The sequence below is a fragment of the Penicillium waksmanii genome (genome assembly GCF_028829765.1).
Source record: "Penicillium waksmanii strain IBT 27052 chromosome Unknown utg000005l:1.0-5232799.0:1.0-5237142.0, whole genome shotgun sequence".
Taxonomy (NCBI): Eukaryota; Fungi; Ascomycota; class Eurotiomycetes; order Eurotiales; family Aspergillaceae; genus Penicillium; species Penicillium waksmanii.
In genome coordinates this window covers 3708387-3732869 of record NW_026643252.1, presented here as the reverse complement: position 1 = coordinate 3732869, position 24483 = coordinate 3708387, and the positions used below count along the sequence as shown (strand labels likewise).

Genomic DNA, 24483 nt, shown 5'->3' with positions numbered 1-24483 from the left:
TCCTCGTGGTACAGCTCCGAGACCGATGTCCCGAAAACTCCAGAGCCCTATTGCATCACTATCTGATTGGCTTCCACACTCTCAAAGCCGACGCCCATATATTACCCAGCTGTGCCTTACACCGCTGATATTTTGTCTTGGAAACTTTTCAGCACAGATGATAGGAGATGATGATTTCGACTATTATCGCTCGTTACGGAGTGTCATTATCGGTCTTGTTATCGCGATTCCTAGTCATGAATGGTTCCTGTTCTTTGGGCGGCGGTTCAATTACAGCTCCCCCTCTCTGTCTTTGGGGGCGAAGGTAGCTGCCAACCAAGCCTTTTACACTCCGATGTTCAATGTCTATTTCTTTGCGGCTCATAGACTCCTCGCCGGGGAGAGGCTTTGGGGTGCAATTGAAGAGAGGAAAGATAAAAGTATTCCCAGAAGCTTCCTATTTTGGCCTTTGGTGACGGCATTCAATTTTTCATATATCAAACCCCAGTCTCGATCAATTGTGACATCGATGTTCTCTGTTTTTTGGCAATCATACCTCAGTTGGTTGAATAGTTCTGCCGGGAACGGAAAAGGAAAGCCCACCTGCAATTCTGGGTCATACATGTGACTGCCGTGGAATAATTTAGAATACGACGAAGAGTCCTACTTTGATGCAATATCGATCCTATGTATAAAACTGATTTCTCGGCAAGTTCTTTTTGCTTTAAATCCTTTCATAGCGTCCAGGCAGGTTTGATTCAGCATTTAAAACAACTAATCAATCAATACTCTACTTCTTAGCCTTCCGCCCCTCCGCATGACACTGCACCATTAAACATCTGGTCTCTTTTCCTTTTTCTTCCCCTCATTCTGCTCATCTAGCGCAAATTTCTTGTGCTGGCAAAGATAATGACATGTACAAAGTTTCGGCATGCTCTCGGACTTCTTCGTCTGCGTGGGTACCTCGACGTTCATGATGCCGAGACCCTCAACTTCCTTTCCCTTCTTGCCGTGATCTTTGGAACCGCTCATATTGTCAATTTATCTGATAGTTACTGTAAGTTGTTAGTGAATATCAGGGAGCTGAGAGCTTACTACTTAGCCTTTGTGCTATAATAGAACTAGTAGAGGGTGGCTGGTGGGTGATTGGATATTCATCGATGAAAGATTGATCTACTACTAGTAGTATATATAGAGGTTAGGGACAAAGGATATGATAATATGTACTAGTAATTAGTACCAGAAAAAAGACCAGGTCATTCGAGAAAGTCGATATAATGCTTTTGATAATATGAGACTGATTCACGCAAAGATGTCTTTCTAGGCTCGAAGGCGGCGGGTAGCTTTATCACTTAGGCCCTGGGCTATTCTTTGCTCCATTCACCAATGCTTGGAAACCGCGTAGAAGAGAATGGAAATAGTCGATTTACGGCAGTTCATAAGCAGACAAGGGGCAATTTCGTCTCGGGTACAGTATTTCCGGAAATCGGTGTCACCCCCCATACTCTTTCATGGTCCCCCGGACCCTAAATACCAAGATACGCTAAGCTACTTTCGGACAAGCTATATCAGCCTCATTTGTTTTTGGACCATACCGTAAATTACCGGATTATCGTATTGGCGGGGAAATTGTTTATTACCTGTAAGGCGAGAAGTTGCAGCCTGAGGCCCGACGTCAACTTCCAATCCCCACACTGAGCGGTGCAACGAACCATGGCTCCCAACCTAGCAACGTTTAGTGCCCGGCGGTCACCTGAGAGCGGGGCAAAAGACGACTTGAGACACAAAGTAGGGCTACTCTACAAAAAGCTTTAATAGGAGGTTATAATATAATTGTTGATATATTGCTCGGGGCTAGAGTGAATGTCAATGACTAAGGTGGTGAGTACAATAATGTAATATAGGCTACTGTGTGGAGAGGAAGTGCCGAGACAGTCAAGATCCTCCTTGACGCTCAGGCCGATGTCAATGCCTAGGGTGGTCATACGGCAACACACTACAGGCTGCTACATAGAGAGGAAGTACTGAGACAGTCCAGACCCTGCTCAACGCTCAACAATGTGGCAAAATAATTGTAAAATGCAAGACACATATCAATTTTAAGGGGTGCAATATTTGATATCACTATTATTCAGTTTCTGTGCTTTCCACAACACAGTTTTCATCAAAAGCTTCCAAGCACGGCAAGTTTTTCTTAAAGTGCGCCAGCGCCCCCGCCAAACCCGCGCATAATCTAAGAATTTGACGGTTCGAAGGGCTGGAAAAAGCGCCTACATAATGGTGTCACCATATCCCAATTAGCAAATTACACCGATTGCGAAATTGTAAACTCAACTCACGGATATCCGACATAACACTTTATCCCACTGTTCTTGGCTCAACCCATATTCAGGTACGCCGAATTCACTTTCGTACTGAGGATTGATCTCCAATATCTTTAGGGATGGACATTGTAGCTGTGGAATATAATCGCGTCCTTTTGGGCAGTACAAGCACAATCGCTGAAGGTTTGGAAAATTAACTCCTTGAATTAGAGAGTCGTAGATATCTGCATTATCTTCGTTAATAATAAACAGATCGGCTCGTGTGACCAAGTTTGCGTGAAATTGCTTGCGACAAGGATCACGAAATCCTGCAAAACAGCCAAGGAGATCTGTGTTCCCATGGCCAGGACCACCCAGGCGCCTCCAGATAAACCGTATAGCCTCACACCACCAAAGTGTATTGACAAGGCCACATCGGAGCAAGACACCCTTCTTGTCGTAATAATACGACCTAGGACAGTTACTCCAGTCAATCTCACTAAGAGAGCTAAGCCCGTCCCAGACGATGCTGTCAAGAAAAGCGTCCTCTGCGTCATTCCCTACTTCACAACTAAAACCATCATCCTTGTCAATCCAGGAGAAGATTTCGCGAAGGAGTTGTGGCGTGGAAAGTACATGATAAGTCGCCGTCATCGATAAGTATTGTCTGTGTGGGTAATAGATAGGAGTCCCGGTTTCAGAAAGAATAACGTTGAAGCATTCAGAGATGAACAAGATCTTTGGTGAGTTGCGCAAAATCGCTTGAAGTGATGAGTCAATTCAATTGCCAACCCCACTTTTCGGCCAGTCCCACCAAGTAAGACATCTTCGGAGCCTATGAAAGCCGAGGATATACTAGGTGGGTCTATGCTGCATGACCCACCCTCCTATGTCGACCGGACCCTGAATCCGCCCGACCATGCGTATGGGACGGGTTTGGGCCCAGACTATCGGAGCAAGCTGAGATAGTATGAGCCAGTTATACTCTCCAACGAACAGGCAACTAGGCGAGATCAGGCGGAACCAATTTTGGATCAAGACGTTTATTGATTGAAGAAAGAACGAGTATCATTGGGAGTGCGTGTCATTATGCTATGGCCGTAGGTTGTGATTAAACACTGCCTACGGAGTACTCCGTACTAACTCCCTAGTGCTATAAATATAATCAGGCGTTCCAAAAAGGCAGTCTGATTGGCCATCTCGGCGCGCTTTATGTTAGGCGAATGCCAACCACGCTAATCCGATGGCTTTGCACGGTGAATGTTACATCACGGTTTGACTACTGGATCGAAAGCCCACTCCCCATTATGAACTCTTTCTGTCACTACCTCCTCCAACTCTACCGCGAGTCTTCCATACTTAAGTACCTTGAAATATCAGCATCTGAGGACCAACGGTCTACTGATGGCGCCTAGAACACGAGATCGCTTTCCGTTGTTCTGGGGAAATCTGCAACTCACCTTGCGCTTGTGCATCCTTGGGACAGCTATCGCAGCTCTCTGCTTTCTGGTTAAATTAGCTACCACGTACAAGAACGCCAATAACGGCAAGGGTAAAACCTTTGGCGGTGCCATTTTCACAGTGAGCGTTTCCGATTCAGCTCGCAGCGCCTAGCTAATGCAAAGCATCTTAACCAGAGCACCTGCGCCATTGTCACCAGCCTAATTGAGTCTGTTACGCTTCTCGACCATAGACACCGTATAAAACGGGCTCCAGGGTGGATTAGGGGGGTTCGCGGATCTGATTGTACTTGGTGTGGGGATTTACTCGATTTTGGAGATTCTGTTGAGTGATTTTGCCCTTGGGAACGCGCCTGTGGGTTATCCAACCCCGTGGAGTGAGCTTCAGTATGTGGCGGGTAGTCTGGTGATTGCTATTGTGTAAGAACTTATCACGCCAGGATAGATCCAGAACTCAACTAACGGTATTGGATAGGGTTGAAGCGGCCATTGCTCTGCTTCTGGGATGTTTTTGTGCATGCAGGGAACGGAAGAGGCGCGCGCACGCATCTCCCTCAGAGCAACGATCGACCGCTTCGGTTGAAGATCAGCAAACTCATCAATAGATAAACAAAGTTGCGCATTCACGGCCAGGTGTAGGGGCATACGAGGGAGTCGATACCGTCGATTAGGCCGACGAGGTTCGCTAGTAGGTGTAATCATTATCGAAAGCAGCGTAAGCCATACCCTCAAATCAGTAGGTACTTCCGAGGAGCGTATTTATAGTGCCATCGTACATTAGCTGGAAACAAGAGGCTGCCAACAGGCATGAGGTAAGAAGATTATGTATCTGGCAGGCTGAGTACGGTGATCAGCAGGATCATTGGTCTTCTGTCAGTTCGAGTTCGGTAGATCGGCCCCTGTAGTAAAGTGGTGGGGTTGCTAAAGGTTCTATGATTGCGAGTAAGCGCTAGGATTGCCACTCGGACACGCTGCGTGGACGGGGAAGATGACAACAAGTTGTCAGGTCCGCAAGATCCAGCGTTGCTGGGAGTTGTTTGAATTGCTACGGATGGTTCCTTCAATACTCGTATCTGCCATACATACGAAAGCAGATGGTATGTAACTTAATTCTGTAAGTAACTGTATTGGTAGAAAACCGCAAATTGACTATTTGTCTTTTTTGCTTAATTAGGTCTAGTGTATCTTGGCATCTTGGGTTCGGGAAAGAATGAAAGAGTGCCGGGGGTGACACCGATTTCCGGAAATACTGTACATGAAAGCGCATTGTATTGTCTTCTATTTTACCCGCCACAATGGGTCTTTGTTCACCTCCGACAGAGAAAGCTGTCTATTATTGAACTTGAACATCTTGCATATTACTGGAGGAATAAAATAAGCCCCATCTAGTAATCCAATGGTACCACCGTCTCATATAAAACTTGAAAGCTCGAACTCCCCACACATCAATTAAATCGAGATCCGTCTAAACCATGGCAGCGCTACTACTCTTTGCCAACACAGCTCCGCAGTGTAACCGAAACTGTTATATTATCCTGGGCGCAATACTGGGCGTAGCAGTCACTGCCACTCTGGGCATTTCCCTCTACTTTTGCCTTAGAACCCCCTTCCTCAGATTCCTCAAATCCTTCAAAAAGGATGATTCCAATGTTTGACAAAATGGGGTTAACACTACTAGAAACCGAGGATTCAAAGGCCATCCAAACCCAACTTGACAAACTCCTTCTCTCAGACCTACACGAGAACACTTTTCCGACGACCGTATATCTCAACGAAGAGCACACAGGCACGGGTACACGCACACATAACCCATTAATTCCCCTCCAAAACCCCTTCCCAAAACACACAGAGTCCCTAGTCCACTTCAGCATCCACAGCCACGACGAAACAATCCTACACAACCACATTCTCCTTCCACAGACACTGATGCCAGTCCTAGACAGGGCCTTCATACCGAGCAAAATCTGGCATTTAGAAAATGTCTACAGTACCTCTGAAGAGCAGACCGTGACATGGGTAGCGGTACCGATGACATTTTACCACCGGTGTCGAATTCCCGAGGACTTTTTGATCGAGGTAGAGAGCGCGCTTCAAGGTCAGTGGTCGGATCGTCGTTGTGTCATTGTTGATAAACCAGGTGTAGTCTCCAAACATGCTTTCTGGCTTCAGGTACGCGGGTTTTTTCGCGGCCCGGATGATGTTTTTGCTGCTGCTAGAAGACAAGCGAGTTTATTGAGACAGCTTATTATTGGTGGGTATATTGTTCTTGGGCAGGAAGTTTTGGGGGCTGATCGAAGACTTGGGACGATGTATGTGCCGCCGAGTAAACATGTTCATTCTAAATTTCTTCTTGGGTCTATTCGGGGTTGCTTGGGGGATAGGTCTTTGAGGTAGTTGAAACTTGGCTAGTTTCTGGCTGCTGTTCAGAGTTGAATATAACAAAAATTGATTTCTTGAACAAGTTTCCAAAAATGATCATAAAGCTTTTTTTTACTAGTAGTGAAAGGTATATGGACAGATGTAGTTCTCGAATCACGGCCGAATATTTGCCTTCATCTTAAGATGAAACTCCCGATTGCGCCGCCAAACCGCCAGAAATGAACTAGCTAAGAAGAAAAGAAAAAGCAGAAGAAACTCCAACCTGCATGCTCAGAACCGTTTTGTGGATCGTTCGCCTTGCGATATTTAGAATCCGTAAGCGCCTTGTCCATACGGCGTAGCACCATATGGCGTCTGCGCACTAGCGCCCCACGCGCCGGCCGCACCGTTTCCGTACGCTGTGAGATGGCCATCGATGCCCTCGGGAGGTTCATAGGCGTCAGGGTCGGCGCCGCCCATCATATCGGCATCTTCGACACCGCCGACGTGGCCGTCCTCGCCTTCGCCTGAGAGAACGGAGATGGTGGTGGCGAGCTTTTGCTGAAGGACTGTGATACCTTGCTGGATGATCATGTCGGGTTCCAGGTTACCGATGCTCTCCACATCGAAATAGTATGTGTTGGGCTCGGCGTCATAATCGAAAGGTTGATCCGGGTTGGCAGCAGGTTCCCAAGCAGCATTTTCAGAGATAGGCCTAGATGAGTTCAAAAGTAAGCATTCGCAATTCGTAGACAGGACAATCAATTTTCTTTTCCATCAAAAGAAAATTCGTGAAAGTGCATGCATGCAGTACATACCATTCCTTAGCGGCATCCTGCTCATACCAGTAGTCGACATGCTTCAAGTTATTGTGCGGATCATACTCGAATCCAACAGCAGAAGTAGGCGCCCACTTCGCATGCTCCTTCGCCGTGCCCTTCTTCGCCAAACATGTCAACTTGATCTCCTGTCCCTTGCGCAGCTTACAGATGATAGCGCCCTTGCCCTCAGCGTCCGTAGTGACAGGGTCACCAATCGTATCATTCATGCGCTCGCCCTGAACAGCAAGGTCCCGCGCATAAACGGTCATGATTCCATTTCCACAGCGCGCGTGCAGCGACAGCGTCACGCTGCAGCGCACACAGTGGTCCTCGCAGTCGCAGTCGCGGGTGTAGTCCAGCTGATCGCAGTTTTTCGCATTGAGCGGAATCATGCCCAGGCGGTGGGCGAGCATTTCGTCGGCGAGGACGGAGGTGTTGCTTTCGATCTCGATTAGGTCCAGAGCCATGGTGGGGACTTCGGCCAGGATCGTGCGGCGTAGTGAGTTCGCGAAGGCGAGGTCGATGGAGCTCAGTTTGAAATCGACACGGTAGGGTTCCGCCTGAAGGGAGGATTGATTAGTTTACTTGGCTCCCTGCTGCTGAAGCTGTGGCTTGTCCTGGGTAGCTCACTTCGCGAACGGTCACTTGAGGCCCCGTGGGCTCCATATCCATTTCGTATTCCATGGTGCTGTTGATGCGGCAGCGCTGGTCGCCGCCTGTGTCCGAGAGTGGGAGACTATATGGCTATCATTCAAGAAGGGAAAGAGAGAAGGGAATGATGCCAGGAGACGACAGGCAAGAATGGGAGGATGGAAGAAGCGGGTTGGAAGGTGATTCTGGCTCCGCGGGAGTGAAGCAGTGGATTTGCTCCCTCGGAGGATGTCTTGGCATTTGGCCTAATCGGGACAGCCTCACCTTGAAAGCTGCTCCCACTTGGGCACTCACACCTCATTATAGTAGAGGATCTCGCCAATTCCAAACACTCAGGTTATTAGTAGCTACCATAATACATAATCCCGGTTTGATCATGTACCTAAGTAGGTGCCAGCTTCTCAAACTACTACTACTACTACTAGTGATCCCGTGACCATATGCCATACTACTACTCTATTCACTGCTTGGTTAAAGCTGATGATGCATGGTATTTGATGACGACCGTCTAGATATATTAGTACTATTTATATACATGATTGAGATGGAAGATTGCGCATCTACAATAAGGATAGTAACATTTACCTTGAACCCGATCGGCGCCGGTTTTGGCATCGGAAAGAGAATTCGCTCGTGATTACAGCATTGACTACGTAGTCGACTTTGGAGGGCATTGCTAAGGGTTAGTGAGAGGGGGGAGGGAGAGAGTGGGAGGGCATGGTTCAGATTCCATTTAGCGCGAGCAAGGTTGATCTGGAAACGCTTTTCTCTCACTGGGGAGCTGGTAAAGCAGCATAATGATGGGGAGATCGATCAAAGATATCACAGGGGAGCCCTCCACCCGGCTTCTAGGTCCCCGGAAGGGGGGGCCTAGTACACGGTGTCTATAAGAATATGACCAGAGCGAAAGGAAAAGAGCAAGAAAGAAAAAAAAACTTAATGCGCCCACGTTAACGTTAGAAACGACCGGGTAAGACAGCAGCCCGGCCGCCGAGGCGACGTATGCGATGCAGAGTTAAGATAAAAAGAAAGAGAAAAGAAAAGGACAAAAAAGAAGTTCGAAAAGCAACAAAGCCACCGATCTTTTTTTTCTTGGTCGTGTCGAGTCGTCAATCGGGTGGGGTGTCCCGAATACCGGTTGTTCCGTAGGGTTCATCTGGTCCAGAGACCGCATGAATTGCGAACACGAAGCGGATTGTAGCAATAGCAACGACCGCGGCTACCGTTTTAAGGAGCTGCGGTTCAGCGCCTCCAGCAATTCGGGTCGATTGGCGAGAGCGGTGGCCGCCTGGGTGTAGCCAACCCACTGGCGTTTGCGCTTGTGCCTCTCCGGCCAGTCGTCTTCTTCTCGGTCGACTGTTACTTCGAAGAATTGGTAGGAGGCCTTGGGAGCTTGCGCAGTCAAGAGAGCAAAAGGGCGCATGTCGGGGATCAGACCCAGATCCTTGTTGACGGTGCACACGACACCGGCTTCCTCCCACGCCTCTCGACAGGCGGCCTGCTGGGCGGTGCTTTCGTCGAGTTCCCACCCACCCTTGGGGAGTACCCAACCTCCGGGTCCGGCGGATTGAATCATCAGGACTTTGGTTTTATCGGCGGAAAGGGGGACGACACCGGCGACGAGACGTTCGCCTTTTGAACCATAGCCTAGATAGTGGTGGAGTCAGCATTCGGGATCGGGAACATGGGAGGTATGGTTGATCTCGCGATCGCGATTCGCCCCCACGTGCGGAAGAGTTGGGGAGACTTACGTTGGTTCTTTCGGCCCACGCGAGCCTCCATGGAGCGTATTTGAGCCATTGCGACAACGGGAAGTTCGGTAGAGTTGTCGTCGGGAGGTGTACCGAAAACGGAGGAGAGAGAGAAAAGAAGAAAAGAGTGTAGCGGGCCAGAAGAAAAGGAGAAATGAGAATGGAAAGAGAAGAGAGACAAAAGGGAAAGAAAGGCAATTCAGCCCCTCAGTTGAAAGAGTTGTCTCAGGGCAAGCTCCCGCGGAGCCTTAGAGAGGTCTGGTCTCTCTTAACCGGGAGGAAGCTTAACGGAGGGGGGGAAAGTCTGAAAGCGGTTCGGAACAGGAAATTTTTTTTTCCCAGAGAGGGGCGATTGAGAGTTGAAGTGAGGTGAGGCGAGGCGATAGGTAGAACTCGGTTAAGTCTTCCCATTCATGCCCGTGGCAGAGGAAGTATTGGATTGAGAAAAGGTGGTAATAGGCATGATGAATAGAAGTAAGAGGGAAAGGATGAGAGGAAGAGAGTTGAATGGGGAGGATGCTGGTGGTGGATGGTGGGGGGGGGGCATCTACTGACTAAGTTCCGTACCATACATAACTATCGTACAGATGGCAGTATACAATATAGAGTAGAGTATAGTATACACTGTAGTAGAGTATAGTTATACTCTAAGTATACTTATTACAGTATATTCTACCGTTCTACTGATATAATAGTATACTAGTATACTATTACTATAGTTGAGGTGAGTGCTATACTACACCGTGCTATACAGCCAGATTAGGAACACACCTACTATAGGAGGTAGCTAACTATGGCAGGTAGACTCAGCTATAGCATAGCTTACTACTACTACTACTCCTACTACTAATCCCTCCATCTACCACTTCTACCACTTCCCCGTCAAACCTGTATACAAAAGTATTACAGCCCCGCCATACCTGACATCCTATCCATCACATCCCACATCATCCTCTTCCTCTCCGATTCTCCCCTTCCACCCTCTCCACAACAACACATATCCTCTCCTCTTCCCCTCCCCTCCTCTCTTCTCCCATCCACTAAGCTTCCATTCCTACTATTACTTGTTCCTGGCCACGATCCACCCGTGTTTGCTCGCATCGCGCAGCCAGTCTCCGATTTCCTGCTTCCGCCGGGACCGCCGACCAACGACTAACGACCAACGACCAACCCGCTCGCGCTGCTCTACTCGAATCGATTCTCCCTGGTCCTGGCCCGATGGAGCCCGTTGACGCCGAACGCGCGCGACAGCTGTCGCTCTTCCGACCACTAGGTACCGTCCCACTTCCCTGCAGAGAACCACTGAAATATGCCCCTCTTCCCCGTGGCGCTTCCACTGGTTGTGGTGGCTGCGCTTGGAGGGGCCAACTTGGCCGGGGGGGATTATCAATTTAACTTGCACGCCGATCCGAACCACTTCAATCGCTGACACTTTCGCCTTGTCCGACAGGCTACCAACGCAATTCCTGTGGCTACTGCAAATCAGACGATGGAAGTATGTCATTCTCTTCCTCTTCCCCCTCTTCGGGAAAGATTCGCTGACACGTCATTGTCCAGGCGCGTCATACTACACCAGCTCCGTAGCCGTGCGCCCCGAGCACTACGGCATTCTCGTCGATCGTGGCTGGAGACGGTGCGTACCATTCGCCTCTTTCTTTCTTTTTCTTTTTTCTTTTCCTTTCATTCATTTTGTTTCATTCGCCCCCAACGCCACCCTGTTCAATGACTCATATTCATCTAGATCGGGCAATCTGTACTACAAACAGAATCTGCGGCGTTCCTGCTGTCCGCACTATACCCTGAGATTGGAGGCCTCGGCTTACCAGTCACGTCGGGATCAACGCAAGGCCATCAATCGCTGGAACAACTACATCCTGGGCCCCGAATACATTCGCAAGGCTGCTCGGCTCTGCCCACGCACGCGAGAGTAGGTATTCCTTCAAGCACAATATGAAAATCTGCTTGCTAACGATTTACAACAGGGAAAAGAAGTTCCGCAAGTGCAACTTTGATGTTTTGTCCGCTGTTCATGAATCCGAGTACAATCACATCAAACGTCCCATCGACCCATCCACCAAGCGACCCATCGAACCAGCCCATCGTTTCGAGGTCAACATTGAGGCCGACTCTCCCTCACAGGCGAAATATGAATTGTTCCTCAAGTATCAAACGACCGTCCACAAGGAGGACCTCTCCAAGTGGAAGGTGAAGGACTTTACACGTTTTCTTTGCTCTGGCATTAAACGATCCCCCGCCGAGGTGAAAAAGTCGAACGAATCCGAGAAAAAACTTGGCTCGTGGCATCAATGCTATCGACTCGATGGGAAGCTGATCGCCGTAGCAGTGCTGGATCTACTTCCGAGCGGAGTGAGCTCCGTCTATGCCTTGTGAGTACTTACTTTCTTGGGCCCTTCCATCGAATAAATAGCTGGACTAACAACTTTTCAAGTTACGATCCTGATTATGAACAGTGGGAATTTGGAAAATTGAGCGCTTTGCGTGAGATTGCCTTTGCACAGGAGAATGGATATCCTTACTACTACATGGGTCAGTCTATGTGAATCCGGGCCACCTTCCCGAGCCTCTTGAAGCTGACTTTGACTTCCATAAAGGCTACTACATCCACAGCTGCCAGAAGATGCGCTACAAGGGAACATTCCGACCCCAGTACATCCTTGGTAAGCAGGCCAATAACATTTCTTTGCAGTCTAGGTGTCATCTTACTGATTATTTTCAAAGACCCCGAATCTAACAGATGGGATCCACTTGACGGGGAACTTTCGAAGAAGCTGGACTCCCGCTCCTACGTCTCCCTATCACGAGATCGATCTTCCGATGCCGAGGACTCCTCACCTCCTAAGGAGGAATCTATCGATCTCGATAACGAAGAAACGCTCTCGCTATTCGACATCCACATGCCAGGCGTCTTGACTTTGGATCAAGTCAATGCATTGAACTTGGGAAACTGGAATCTACTATACCATGGAACATTTGTGCATTTTAGTGTAAGTTGGAAACTGCCTATCTAGGTGCTATCTTTCAGTGATCAAACGACTGATGACGATCTGCAGGACCTTGTCGGCTGGGAAGAAATGGCCTACAACAACCCGCAGTCGGTTAAGGGAATTGTTGGCGAGCTTGCTGCGGCCCTGGGCCCGAAAATTGTGAAGGACAGTGCAGTTGTACTATTTGATTGAATAGACAGGTAGACAGATATCTAGCTACTAACTACCCTAGATGCGAAGCATGGAAGGTAGGCGTGGACTGGAGGTCCTCGGGCAGCACTTGCTGCTTTCAACAGCATCAACTACTAGCATATCTTAACTGCAATTTACCTACGTGAGATAAAGGAATAGAAGAATTTGATTTGCAATTTATCAAGAACCAACTTTACTTATAACCCGCCAATCACCCAGAAACCGCAATTTCCAACCTTCAAGGAAGGTTGGACTGATGCCTAATTTTACCTGAAATCCATGGCCGATCACGACCCACTCGTATTCGTTTTCTCATTACCGAATAAGGAAATCCACACAGACAACTTGGACCTTGGAATGCTTCGACCTTTTCTCCTGATTTTTTCATAACTTGAAAAGATTTACAGCATATCGTATTCGTATTATTTATGCGTACTGCAATTGTCCAAAAAATATAAATAGTCTAGTTCAAATCCCTCGAAAGATCCCTTCGATGCCATCATCACCATGCATTTTACTTTCATTACTCTTGCCTTCCTGGCCGTATCTCCGGTAATAGCATCATCAAAATGCAAAACATCCCCTCATGATCCAACCTGGCCATCAACCGGGCAATGGGCCTCGTTGAATCAATCCATTCAGGGGGCTCTGCTTCAAACCGCCCCCGTCGGCTCCTCTTGCTACCCCGGAAACCCCTTCAGATCACCACACAGCTGCAGCGAGGTGCAATCCCACTGGTCTTATGCTTATTATCATAGCCTCTGGCCAGAGAGCAACGATTACTCCATTTGGAATAACAACTCTTGCTTACCGCCGGGTGTTTCTGGATACAGCAAAGAAAAAGGCTGCAGCGTCGGGGGTTTGCCTCGATACATCGTCAATGCCACAACTGAGCAGCAGGTTGCGACAGCAATGAAATGGGCGTCTGATCATAATATACGGATTGTCATCAAGTCTACCGGACATGATCTAAGCGGTCGGTAGGTGTTGAATTCCAGTTTGATCTTCAAGTTCTTTCCGTTCCATTCTAACCTTTGGCTTTTTTTTGGGTTTCAGATCAACTGGAGCATATTCACTCTCTATATGGACGCATAATTTCAATCACATACAACACGAATCTACATGGAAGATACCCGGAACCAGCAAGACTGCAGATGTGATGATTTGCGGCGGTGGGAACAACTGGGGCGCCGTCTACACAGCTGCGCATCGCGTCAACAGAACCGTAGTCGGAGGCGAAGATGCCACCGTCGGTCTGGGCGGATTGATCCAAAATGGCGGCCATGGCCTTCTTTCCAGTACATATGGCCTGGCGTCGGATCAAGTATATCAAGTCACTGTCGTGACTACCGATGGCCGCCGTTTGGTCGCCAATGACCAGCAGAACCAGGATCTTTTTTGGGCAGTCCGGGGAGCTGGCGGGGGTCAATTTGGCATTATAACCGAATTTATTCTTCGAACTCATCCCGTTCCTGTGAACATTGTTAGCGGTGGATTGACATTCAACTCCAGTGTCAATGGAAACGCTTCGTGGGCAGCTCTCGCCGTGATTGCCTCCGAGATACCGAACTTGATGGACGCAGGAATCACCGGGACCGTAATGTCAGTTACGGGAGAACAGGCTGGTCCTGTTGTTACTATCAGTTTGACCGGTTTCAATTCTAGCGCGTGGCGTATGAATGACACTATTCACCAACTAGCGACGAAAATCACAAACATCGGACACGAATATCTCAATCTCGCATTTAATCCCCCGACAAGTCAAAGTTATTGGTCATCTGTCAAGCCCAACTATTTATCAAGCCAGTCAGCAGGGTCCGCTAGTTTATTCACCAGCAGACTTCTAGGAAGAGCAGAATTATCCGACCTCCCACGCGAAAAGTTGATCCACTATCTCCAAAAGATTTCCGTCTCCCAGGATCCCGCGAAAGGAGCAATGCTTCTTTTCGGCCTGCAGGGTGGACCTGGTCCTGCCAAGATTTCCGAGAAAAGGCGTGGGAGTGTACTTCCCGCTTGGCGCTCGGCATATGCTCACGTTATGGCGTACGGCTCCTCCTTCAATGAGTCCGGTGATGCTAAGACTGGGCTTGAAATAGGCGCCAATTTCTATGAAAAGGTTAAGGAGCCTGTTTGGAGAGAATGGGCGCCTAATACTGGATCCTATATGAATGAAGGAAATCCGTTCTCGAGTACCTGGAAGCAGGATTTCTATGGCGTCAATTATGATCGCTTGTTAGATGTCAAGCTCAAGTATGATCCAAGTGAGAGTATTTTTGTGCAGAGTGGCATCGGGAGTGATAAATGGGACTATGATCTTCATAGTGGTTTGCTTTGCCGGGCAGATGACGAGTAAGGCGGCCATGTTTGGGATATTGTATAACAACTGTCTTGACGTTTTGATTGATTCTATCCAATACGTACCTGGGTATAATGTACTATGTATTATAGTAGATTTCAAGAAGTGGGGGAAAGTACTCAACCAGATCTGTTAGCTACTAGTATCAGACTGTATGTTCTCGCTCAAAATTAGCTTCATATGCCCATGAATAGGCCCAAAATATTTAATCTAGGATCTCTGAAGCATTCTGGATATGTGAATACTACCGGTTGAGAACGAAAGAGACGATCATGATGGCATGTGTACATAGCAGGATGGAAGACTACTAACTAGAGGTAGCGGTGTGGACTGACTAATGCTGTGCGGCATGAGGTCTCGGAATTGAACATCCTCCTAAGATATGCGGTTGAGTGAATTTGATGTCGATTTCCTTTCCCAACTTGCCTATGCTGTCTCATCTCTACAGCAATTAATTTCTCGAGTTGAAAAGAAAGGTCCGTGAAGGAGGAAGGGCTCCACTTCGAGCTCTCTGCTGAATAAAATGACGAGATTATGGCGAGTATCCACTAGGCTATTGAGGTACTTCGAAGCAGCCCTGCCCAGCCAGTTCAGCCCGGGTATCCGGGTAACCGTTGTTGTCCCTAAGGCATGGGACGACAGGATCCCCACCCTCCACCAACGGCTTCTCTTATTTAACTTCAGATCCAAACCCGTGAATCAAAGGCCTACTAGTTACTCCACATTTCAGTCCATTCAAAACACAATACTCATACGACATCATACCTCCTGAAGAAAATTCAACATTATTCCCACCAACACAATGAAAGCCGTCCAAATCCTAGGAGATCCATCCTCCCCCCACCGTCGCCACAAACGATGAAATAACCAAACCCGTCCCCAAAGATGCCGAGATCCTGATCCAGGTCCACGCCGCTGGTATAACCGGCGACGAGATAACCTGGCCCGAACCATACAACCGAGCAACCAGGATCCCAGGCCACGACATTTCAGGCGTTGTCTCTCAACTCGGCCCAAACTATAACGGCCCACTCAAAGTCGGCCACGAGATTTTCGCAATGATCACAGCGGATCGGGGCGAGGGCCAAGCTGAATATGCGATCTGTACGGACAATGAGGTAGCCCTGAAGCCGAAATCGATATCGCACGCAGAGGCGGCTGCGCTGCCAATTCCACTTCTGACTGCGTATGAGGCACTGTTGGATCATGGTGGGATCAAGTCAGGCATGAGAGTCTTTATCACGGGTGCGTCTGGTTCGGTGGGCATTTTGGCGGTGCAGATTGCCAAGTTGAAATTTGGGGCTCATGTTGTTGGACTGGCTTCGGCTCAACACCATGAGACTTTGAGAAAGATGGGCGCGGATGAGGTATTCGATTACAAAACTGAGGGATGGGAGACCCAGTTTAATAAGGTGGGTCTTGTTTTCGATACGGTTGGAGGGAAAGTGTTAGAGAAGTGTTGGAAAGTCGTCGAGGATAATGGTACTCTCATTACAGTTGGAGATCCTGCGCCATCATGGGCTTTTGGACAAGGTGTGGCCCCTGAGGCGGTTGATCATCCTGGTGTCCGGTATAAGCATTTCATTCTTTCGCCGGTGTCTGAGAGACTTAATCAACTGGGTGAGATGATTGATGGTGGATTAGTTAAGCCCTTGAAGGTTGAGGTATTTCCCTTTGATGACTCGGTCAAGGCATGGGCGTATGCTCGACAGCGAGGTCGTGGAAACAAGGCTGTAATCAGCTTTGTGTGATAATAGCATAGCAATAGAATTATGTGTTTTTCCTTTTTACCTTTTTTGGGGATCTTGAAGAAAGGTTAATGAGCCATAGCAGACATAGCCGATTAATCAAAATAGCATTTCGGGAGCGAAAAGTCAAAAGTCACCTGGGCAAGTTATTAAAGTGAAGTGAAAAGCGAAATTCAAATAATGACATTAACCCGCAGTTTCTGCCCGGGTGATAATAGTGTTTTGAGTTTTATGCACATACTATATACTAGTAGTACTATTGAATTATTTAAAGAAGCCCAAAAGAAAATCCAGCGAGCTAGCACAGGCCCAAAGGCTGAGCAGGTGTGAGAACTCGGTAAAATTGAATCATGAAGCGTTGTTCATATCCCATGCAAAGTCGGTGCTCAAGTCACCAATATTGTACCATCCACAAAGATCATCGATAGAACTTAAAAGAGGAAGCATATCGGTGTCATTACTCGAGGCTTCGCCCTCCGACCCCAAATTTCCCTGGCCATTGCCACCAGATAGATGTGGCAGGTCACTGGAACAAGGAGTTCCATTATTGCTTGTGAGTTTGGGCCCAAGTCCTAGCACACGGTGAGCAATGGTTTGGATCTCGCGAAGATTTCTCGCAGTTCTTGGCCACAGGCCAGCCAATGTCTTGAGGCAACCGATTGTCATCCGAATCTGATCTCTTGCTATGGCCAGTTTTTTCCCTTTTAGCAAGAAATGGCAGGCAGATAGGAGTGCCAAAATGCCCTCGCTGATCATGCATGTTGAGAAGGGGGTGTGGTGAAATGGCCGAACCGGCAACGCCAGAAGACGAATCTGGGCCTCGGTCGCTCGGATGACTCGAACAGTATGGACATTAATCAACTCCGGCGTAGGGTTATCGGGAGGCGGATTTCGAGCGCAGCTTGAGATATCTTCAATGGGATTGAATTTTAGGTCTGAGAGTGGTCTGTGGATGCCGATACTCGCGCTACATTGTAATCATATTAGCCAGATTCCTAAGACAGAGGTAATGATCGAGGAGAGTACCCACACATGTATGAGTAAATGCGCCTGAAACATCAGTTCGTCGATTTCACCAGTCTTGGTCATCACCTGCTTATCATCCTTTGGCAAAAGAAGCAGCCATCCATCTAGGGCTGAGTCGGCAGCCTGAATGACAGGTAACGAGTCCTCTTTTACCGCGTTCTTGGGGGCCGCGTATATCGCCAAAGCCGCGCACTTTACGGCGCCGATGAGGTATGCAAACGAAGAGAATACCGTATCTTCGGGAGAAAATTCTCGACAATCAAAATCTTGCACTGTCTTTGGAACAGGTATCACCTATCAAAAGGTCAGCGCGTTTAGTCATGTCCTTGTGACATCCAGAGGGGGTGTAGATTATAGAAATCGACTAAGCAGAAGGGTGTGACAACGTACTCCCGACTCGTATTCTTGCTCTTCGCAAGGCAGCCCCACGGTTGCATCGACCTCCATGACTTGAAACTCCATCGTTCCCAGGGTCCCTGCATAATATGCATCGACAGTGTACAACATCCACCATGTTCGTCGCCAGCTTTCCTCGACTACAGGATCCTCGGCCCCATTTTGGACAGCAAATTCTTCATGATGCATATTCAGATCCAGGGCGAGTCGTATTGCATCGTCCATTTCCGTTTTAGCCTGACTTTTATGGTCGTACCAAAACAGGGCCACAGAGTATAATAGCCGGACCTGGACCACGACTGGATCTGACGGCATGGCCTGGGCTAGACATGTTTCCACGTGGTCTTGCAAGGCAGATGACCATTCGCGGAAGTTGTAAATATATCCAATCAGGCGCATGGCTGCAATCAGGGGTTTCAGGCTCAGCTGGCGGTTCGGATTTTGGTAGTGTCTGGTCATGTGGCGTCTGGGTAGGAGTAGAGGGAGGAATCGATGGAAGTTCTTGTAGTAAGAATGAACCAGGGAATCCTTCTCTATGTTGGTCATCTGGACCTGACAAGAGGTGGCTGATCCTGGCGAGTCGACCTTGGAGGTCGTATTGCCAAGAGCGATGCCATCGAGCAGACCCCCGCCATTGTCGAAATCCGCCTCAATGAATTGTGACGTGAGATCCAGCTCGCCTTGAGCTCCCGCAGCCCCTGGCGGACTCCAGTCATCGGCGATTGAGACCTGCTCAGTATTAATGACGCCCGAAAGTCGTTTGCGACGCTCTGCTAGGGCCGCGCGATCCAACCCACCGCGGCGCGATCGAGCGTAGTGGCATTGTTGGTCAGATTCGGAGCAACGAGCGCAAGCTGGTCGCCTCCCGTCGCACTTCAGGTGTCGCGAGCGACATGGTAAACAGGCTAAGGATGAGCGCGTAGCTCTGGAATTCTGGGGAGGTGTCATGTCATGAGAAGATGATAGCCATAGCGGCAGATCATCGATGAAGAAATGCGGGTACTCGAAGTGCTCGGGGACTCATCGGGTATCCACTGCGGGAAGCGGATACCCGGACTCCATTTTACTGCTATTGGTACTAGTATTAGTTACTAATAGTATAGTGCCACTCAATGTCGTGCTTCATCGGATAGCCTAGTAGTCTAGCAGGTTGAGTCAATTTGTTTCTAGAAATTGAACTTGAAATATTAGTTACTGGTACTAGTACTGGTATATAATAGCGTGGGAAGACTCAATCAAGAACTACGAGTCATCACTATCAGCACTACTACACTACTACACAACAAACGACAGTGTGATCGACTGTGAGATTTCTGCGAAGCATCGTATTCCATTATTGAAACCATTTCCACAAACCAAAAAATGCCGAGAATCGTCATCATCGGATCCGGATTTGCCGGCATCTGGAGTGCTCTCGCCGCCAAACGCCTCGCGAAACTCACCCAAAGAGAGAACGAGCTCGAAATCTTGCTGATTGCCCCAAACCCATCTCTGGTCATTCGGCCACGTCTCTATGAGGCCAATGTCTCCCAGATGACACACTCCGTCGAGACTCTCTTCAAAGAAGCAGGCATTCAATTCGTTCAAGGTTTCGTTCAAACCATCAGCGCCGAGAACAACACCGTCCTTGTCCACTCTCCCACCGGTACCGAGTCAACCATCCGCTACGACCGCATGATCCTAGCAGCTGGAAGTTCTGTCGTGCGACCCAAGTCCATTCCTGGCATCCACGAGCACGCGTTTGATATCGACTCCTTGGACTCGGCAGTGAAGCTTGAATCCCATCTCCAAAGCCTTGGCTCGCTTCCAGCAAGCCCTGCCCGTGACACAATCGTCGTATGTGGCGCCGGTTTCACTGGAATCGAGCTGGCCACCGAGCTACCCAAGCGACTGCCAAACTCAAATACCAGGATCTTGGTTGTCGAAGGCGCAAATGAGCTTGGCCCTGAACTCGGGCCAGGTCCGCGTCCTATCATTACCCAGGCTTTGAACGAACTCGGTATCCAAGTCAAGCTTGGATCCCTTGTCTCCGCTATCGATGGAAATGGTGTCACTCTTGCGTCTGGGGAACGCATTGAAACCAAGACGGCTATTTGGACCGCCGGGGTGAGAGCATCGCCCTTGACTCAACAAATTCCCGCCCCCAAGGACGGCCTGGCCCGCCTGTTGGTCGATGGAAACCTTCGAGTTCCATCCTTCAAGAATATCTTCGCTACGGGCGATACTGCTCAGGCGGCCGCCGACGACAAGGGTCACTTTGCCTTGATGTCCTGCCAGCATGCTCTTTCCCTGGGTCGTGTATCCGGCCACAATGCCGCTGCGGAACTCCTGGGAGAGGCTCTGGTACAATACGATCAGCCTTCTTACAATTGCTGCTTGGATCTGGGGGCCTGGGGCACCGTTGTCTCTGGGGGCTGGGATAGAGAAGTCAAGCTGACGGGGGACCTGGCGAAACGGGTCAAATGCTCCATCAACCAAAAGCTAATCTACCCACCGGAGGATGTCGAAGAAGCAATTACCATGGCCAATCCAATTGGACCTGACTCTGACGAGTTGTTTGAACAGCTTTTGAAAGCTGTTGCATAGTTTGCCTGCAAGGCTTCGCCCTTCATAGAAATTTTACGTCGCCACTTCTATTATAGAAATATACTTACTAGAGAGATGATTCCACGTCCTAGGATGTCGAACGATGTAACCCAAGGTTCTTAGAATAATCAAATGCCACCCGCTTCGGTCTAAAAGTCTCAAAGACTATAGTCATTCCGCGGCAATACAATCCCTTTAAAGGTATTACTCCGAGTCATCGCAGCTTGCCTATGTGCGCGGGATGAGTATTGGGCTCATTACGAGCCGTCTGGCAATCATATCCAATCAGGCCCAGCACCTAGACCGGCACAGAAAGCATTTGGAGCAGTATTAGATGAATGGGTTGACACTAGCGGGGCCAGCTTGGTCTACCCTGGCTGTTCCGAGCCCTAGGTGCTGCACGGGAGCTGCAACTAAGTGGAGACCACGATCAGATACCGTGTTTTCTATCCTCGATAACGGGATAATCTAAGAATTTCATTGCCGCCATTACTCTAAATTCATAAAATAGACGACATCTGTTTCGTCTGCTCGTATTTTCAAGTCGAGGGAGGGGGGATGGAAGGGGGCTTATGGTTCACCAGGGCTTCAGGCACTTGGGGGGGCCCAAGTTCAGACCGGTGGAGCCCCTGCGGGAAGGGCCCAAAAGGACCCAAAAGGGCAGGCCCACCGCCCCCGGAGAGGGGGAGACAAGCAGATCCCGGCGGGAGGCACGTTTTACCAAGAAAATTGGCTTCAGCATCAGCGTGTAAGGTTCCCGGCCCCCCATTATGTAGTCCAAAATAAATCGGCGATCGAGTTCGGATGCAGGTGCAATCGAATTGCTTATCTAGCTGGGCACCCTCGTGGTCATTGTGCGAGTTTAGTTTTCTTCCACCTTCGAGAAGCCCTATAGCTACCAGTTAAAACTTGAAGTTGAAGTACCTGCCCCAAGTTTCGGGTACCTGCTGGGCCGCCATGGTTACCGCCAAATTGCCAGTACTCGCGATAGGCATCCTACTTGCCCTGCAAGCATATGCAATCCCTTCATCTCCTAAATATATACATGGGATCAGGCCATCTTCGCCTCCGTCTCTTTCATCTTCCGCGCTGCCCACGACCATATGGGCATCTAATTCGTCGGCAAAAGCTGAAGCTCAGCTTCAGCGGCTAGCTGAGATCGCGCGCGATGCAGTGATTTCTGATGTCACACACGCCCCCCTGCGACATGAGGGATGTACTCAGCAAACCATGCGAATCCGTCGTGATTGGAGGGCCTTCACTCGGAAGGAGAAGAAGGCTTATATAAACTCCGTGCTTTGCTTGCAGGACTTACCATCTCAAACCCCCCAACGAGCTTGCTCCGGGAACCAAGTCACGATATGATGACTTTGTGGCTACTCATATCAATCAGACGCTGATAATCCATTATACGGTATGTCAAAACTTTGGCAGTTACTAGTACTATAACATTTAGAACATCGCTGACTACTATGAGAAGGGAACATTTTTGGCATGGCACAGACATTTTGTTTGGAGCTTTGAACAAGCCTTGCGAAATGAGTGTAGCTATACAGGTGATATACCGTGCGTATACCTATTTTTATGACTTATGAAGTCCTTTCCACAACGCCCTACTGAGAACACGCTCTATAAAACAGATATTGGAATTGGGGTGCCGACGTTGACGAGATGGAGAAGTCCGAAGTCTTCGATGGAAGCGACACTTCCTTGTCAGGTAACGGCGCTTATATCCCGAATCAACCCGATGTCAAACTGGTGCTAGACGGCTATCCGGATATCTATCTTCCTGCTGGCAGTGGCGGAGGCTGCGTGACCAGCGGCCCCTTTAAAGACTACATACTCAGCATGGGACCAGCAGATTTAGTCGTACCCGGTCGCAACATCAGTGTGAGCCCACACCCTCTAGACTACAATCCGCGGTGCCTGCGACGAGACTTGACCAGCGCGATCTTGCAAAAGTTCAACAAATTCTCTGACATCGTGGATCTTATCACAAAGAGCAACGATGTCTGGGACTTTGAAATGACTATGCAAGGATTTCCCGATTCAGGACTCATTGGCGTCCATGGTGGCGGTCATTTCGCGATGGGTGGTGATCCTGGTCGTGATGTCTTCGTTAGCCCTGGCGATCCGGCCTTCTGGCATCACCACGCCATGATCGACTATGTTTGGTGGATTTGGCAGAATCTGGATTGGGAGGCTCGCGGGGATGCAATCTCGGGGACGGGTACCTTTTTGAATGACCCTCCATCGGCGAATACGACGCTTGATACGCTTATCAATGTTGGTTATGCGGGTGGGGATCCCATTGCTATGAAGGATATAATGAGTACAACTGGTGGTCCGTACTGTTACATTTATGTATGACCATGTGCTTTGTGATATGAAATGGGGCCTAAACTTTAGGCCATATTGAATATGGCCTATAGTCGATACTGGACGAATATATGGAAATAGAAACAAACACCACAATAGAAGACAGAGGCTCTGAGAGAACGAAGTAAACAACGTAAACAAGAGTAATCGACAGGAATTAGTTCTGGAGAGATTCACAGACAAACAGTCATTATATCTGGAAGCCTTGGGTTAGCGGGGGCTCCAACAACTTGAATGTGGAGAAGCTACAATCTGGGGTCGGCAGCAGAATCCGGCACACGATAGGGCAGGCGAACAAAATGCCTCGGTATAAGAGATCGACCTACGCAGAAATCCACACGGAAATTAAGATCCTCCAATCGACTAGATTGATCGTCTGCTTCATAGGGCTACCAATCCGAAGATCAGTGCGTGGTTTGTGTAATGACCGTTTCAATAATGCGGGGCTCGGTAGTTAGTAGAAGTCGGATATTCCGAGGATCTACCGGGGGCTCTCTCTCTTCCTTCAACATAAAGGTAAGATATTTCTCTAGTAGGCATATTGATTTTGGGAATCAATCGCTTCAATTCAATTCTTTCGAGTCGATTTGATGTTCAGAATCTCTTTACCTATACCTAGCCCTAGCCATAAACTATGTCTTTTCAAAGCAACTGGACTACGTTAATGGTCCGTTTATTCTCTCTGCTACTCTGTGCGCGACTGGCCATCTCCACTGTCGTCACGCCCGAACCACCAAGTCTCCAATTCCTCTACACTGCCTATGTTGAGTGTGATGATAACCTCATGACCGAAGTCGCTGGTCCTCACGGTATACGAAAGGCAATTCCCATCGTCGGGGGTAACTTTACCGGTCCCCGTCTCTCGGGTGAGAAGCATTCCCGCGATGTCTACCCCCTACTATTATAGGTAGTTTTGGAGAGAGTCGAGGAAGCTAATGAGAATATCTCCATTGTGATTTAGGCAAGATTCTCGACGTCGGAGCGGACTGGGGCCTCGTTGATCCTCGAACAAACATCTTTTCAGCGGACACCCGATACAATCTGCGGACGAATGATGGCGCTGACATCTATATCCGGACTTCTGGTCCACAGGGCCCAGATGGCCATCTGCATCTACGAATTGTCTTTGAAACGGCAAGTAAAAAGTATTACTGGCTGAATAATGTCCTTGGTGAGCCTTCTCTTCTTTGGGAATTATTTATATGTTTGAACATGACGTCTGACTTCCTTGTTACTTTAGCGGTTGGTCTTTTGACGTCGGGTATCCCGACCACTAAGAACGTCAGCTTGTTGAGAATTGATGCTTGGAACGTAAGTGCCTCTTGACTCTTCTGTGATAGTACTACAAGGATGCAGTTCAAGTTTTGACCTGAATTTAGTATGCCTCCGATTGGAATTCGACTTCATTTGTCACTGGCAGTTCGACAACGGCAGCTTAGTCCCAAGGTTGACAGCACAGCCCTGGAATCTAC

At 48.7% G+C, this 24483-nt stretch overlaps 11 protein-coding genes across 11 annotated transcripts; 6 read left to right on the top strand and 5 right to left on the bottom strand.

Annotated features, from left to right (window-relative positions):
• Positions 1-810: 810 nt before the first annotated feature.
• On the bottom strand, positions 811-1011 carry N7481_006299 (uncharacterized protein; the record flags this gene model as incomplete). The annotated part of the gene is made up of 1 exon (XM_057265518.1): positions 811-1011. The coding sequence occupies one exon, from the start codon at positions 1009-1011 to the stop codon at positions 811-813; it is 201 nt and encodes a 66-aa protein (XP_057123238.1).
• Positions 1012-2078: 1067 nt separating this feature from the next.
• N7481_006298 (uncharacterized protein) lies at positions 2079-2936 on the bottom strand (the record flags this gene model as incomplete). The annotated part of the gene is made up of 2 exons (XM_057265517.1): positions 2079-2249; positions 2319-2936. The coding sequence occupies 2 exons, from the start codon at positions 2934-2936 to the stop codon at positions 2079-2081; spliced, it is 789 nt and encodes a 262-aa protein (XP_057123237.1).
• Positions 2937-6427: 3491 nt separating this feature from the next.
• On the bottom strand, positions 6428-7605 carry N7481_006297 (DNA-directed RNA polymerase II core subunit RPB3; the record flags this gene model as incomplete). Its single annotated transcript, XM_057265516.1, has 3 exons — positions 6428-6815; positions 6919-7481; positions 7552-7605. The coding sequence occupies 3 exons, from the start codon at positions 7603-7605 to the stop codon at positions 6428-6430; spliced, it is 1005 nt and encodes a 334-aa protein (XP_057123236.1).
• A 1186-nt stretch (positions 7606-8791) lies between these two features.
• On the bottom strand, positions 8792-9372 carry N7481_006296 (NUDIX hydrolase; the record flags this gene model as incomplete). Its single annotated transcript, XM_057265515.1, has 2 exons — positions 8792-9219; positions 9324-9372. 2 exons carry the CDS (start codon positions 9370-9372, stop codon positions 8792-8794), a joined length of 477 nt encoding a protein of 158 aa, XP_057123235.1.
• A 1169-nt stretch (positions 9373-10541) lies between these two features.
• On the top strand, positions 10542-12520 carry N7481_006295 (arginyltransferase; the record flags this gene model as incomplete). The annotated part of the gene is made up of 9 exons (XM_057265514.1): positions 10542-10596; positions 10810-10818; positions 10881-10956; positions 11065-11250; positions 11306-11710; positions 11773-11870; positions 11936-12001; positions 12063-12328; positions 12395-12520. 9 exons carry the CDS (start codon positions 10542-10544, stop codon positions 12518-12520), a joined length of 1287 nt encoding a protein of 428 aa, XP_057123234.1.
• Positions 12521-12988: 468 nt separating this feature from the next.
• N7481_006294 (putative isoamyl alcohol oxidase) lies at positions 12989-14873 on the top strand (the record flags this gene model as incomplete). The annotated part of the gene is made up of 2 exons (XM_057265513.1): positions 12989-13500; positions 13577-14873. Coding segments are annotated over 2 exons (1809 nt in total), but the record flags the coding sequence as incomplete, so codon positions are not given.
• Positions 14874-15399: 526 nt separating this feature from the next.
• On the top strand, positions 15400-16627 carry N7481_006293 (NADP-dependent oxidoreductase; the record flags this gene model as incomplete). Its single annotated transcript, XM_057265512.1, has 2 exons — positions 15400-15483; positions 15701-16627. The coding sequence occupies 2 exons, from the start codon at positions 15400-15402 to the stop codon at positions 16625-16627; spliced, it is 1011 nt and encodes a 336-aa protein (XP_057123232.1).
• A 345-nt stretch (positions 16628-16972) lies between these two features.
• On the bottom strand, positions 16973-18994 carry N7481_006292 (uncharacterized protein; the record flags this gene model as incomplete). Its single annotated transcript, XM_057265511.1, has 3 exons — positions 16973-17591; positions 17655-17944; positions 18041-18994. The coding sequence occupies 3 exons, from the start codon at positions 18992-18994 to the stop codon at positions 16973-16975; spliced, it is 1863 nt and encodes a 620-aa protein (XP_057123231.1).
• Positions 18995-19408: 414 nt separating this feature from the next.
• Positions 19409-20632, top strand: N7481_006291 (NAD(P)/FAD-dependent oxidoreductase; the record flags this gene model as incomplete). Its single annotated transcript, XM_057265510.1, has 1 exon — positions 19409-20632. One exon carries the CDS (start codon positions 19409-19411, stop codon positions 20630-20632), a length of 1224 nt encoding a protein of 407 aa, XP_057123230.1.
• Positions 20633-21589: 957 nt separating this feature from the next.
• On the top strand, positions 21590-23002 carry N7481_006290 (tyrosinase family protein; the record flags this gene model as incomplete). Its single annotated transcript, XM_057265509.1, has 4 exons — positions 21590-21925; positions 21969-22046; positions 22089-22198; positions 22273-23002. 4 exons carry the CDS (start codon positions 21590-21592, stop codon positions 23000-23002), a joined length of 1254 nt encoding a protein of 417 aa, XP_057123229.1.
• Positions 23003-23645: 643 nt separating this feature from the next.
• N7481_006289 (DUF3237 domain-containing protein) lies at positions 23646-24384 on the top strand (the record flags this gene model as incomplete). Its single annotated transcript, XM_057265508.1, has 3 exons — positions 23646-23877; positions 23973-24322; positions 24352-24384. 3 exons carry the CDS (start codon positions 23646-23648, stop codon positions 24382-24384), a joined length of 615 nt encoding a protein of 204 aa, XP_057123228.1.
• Positions 24385-24483: the final 99 nt, after the last annotated feature.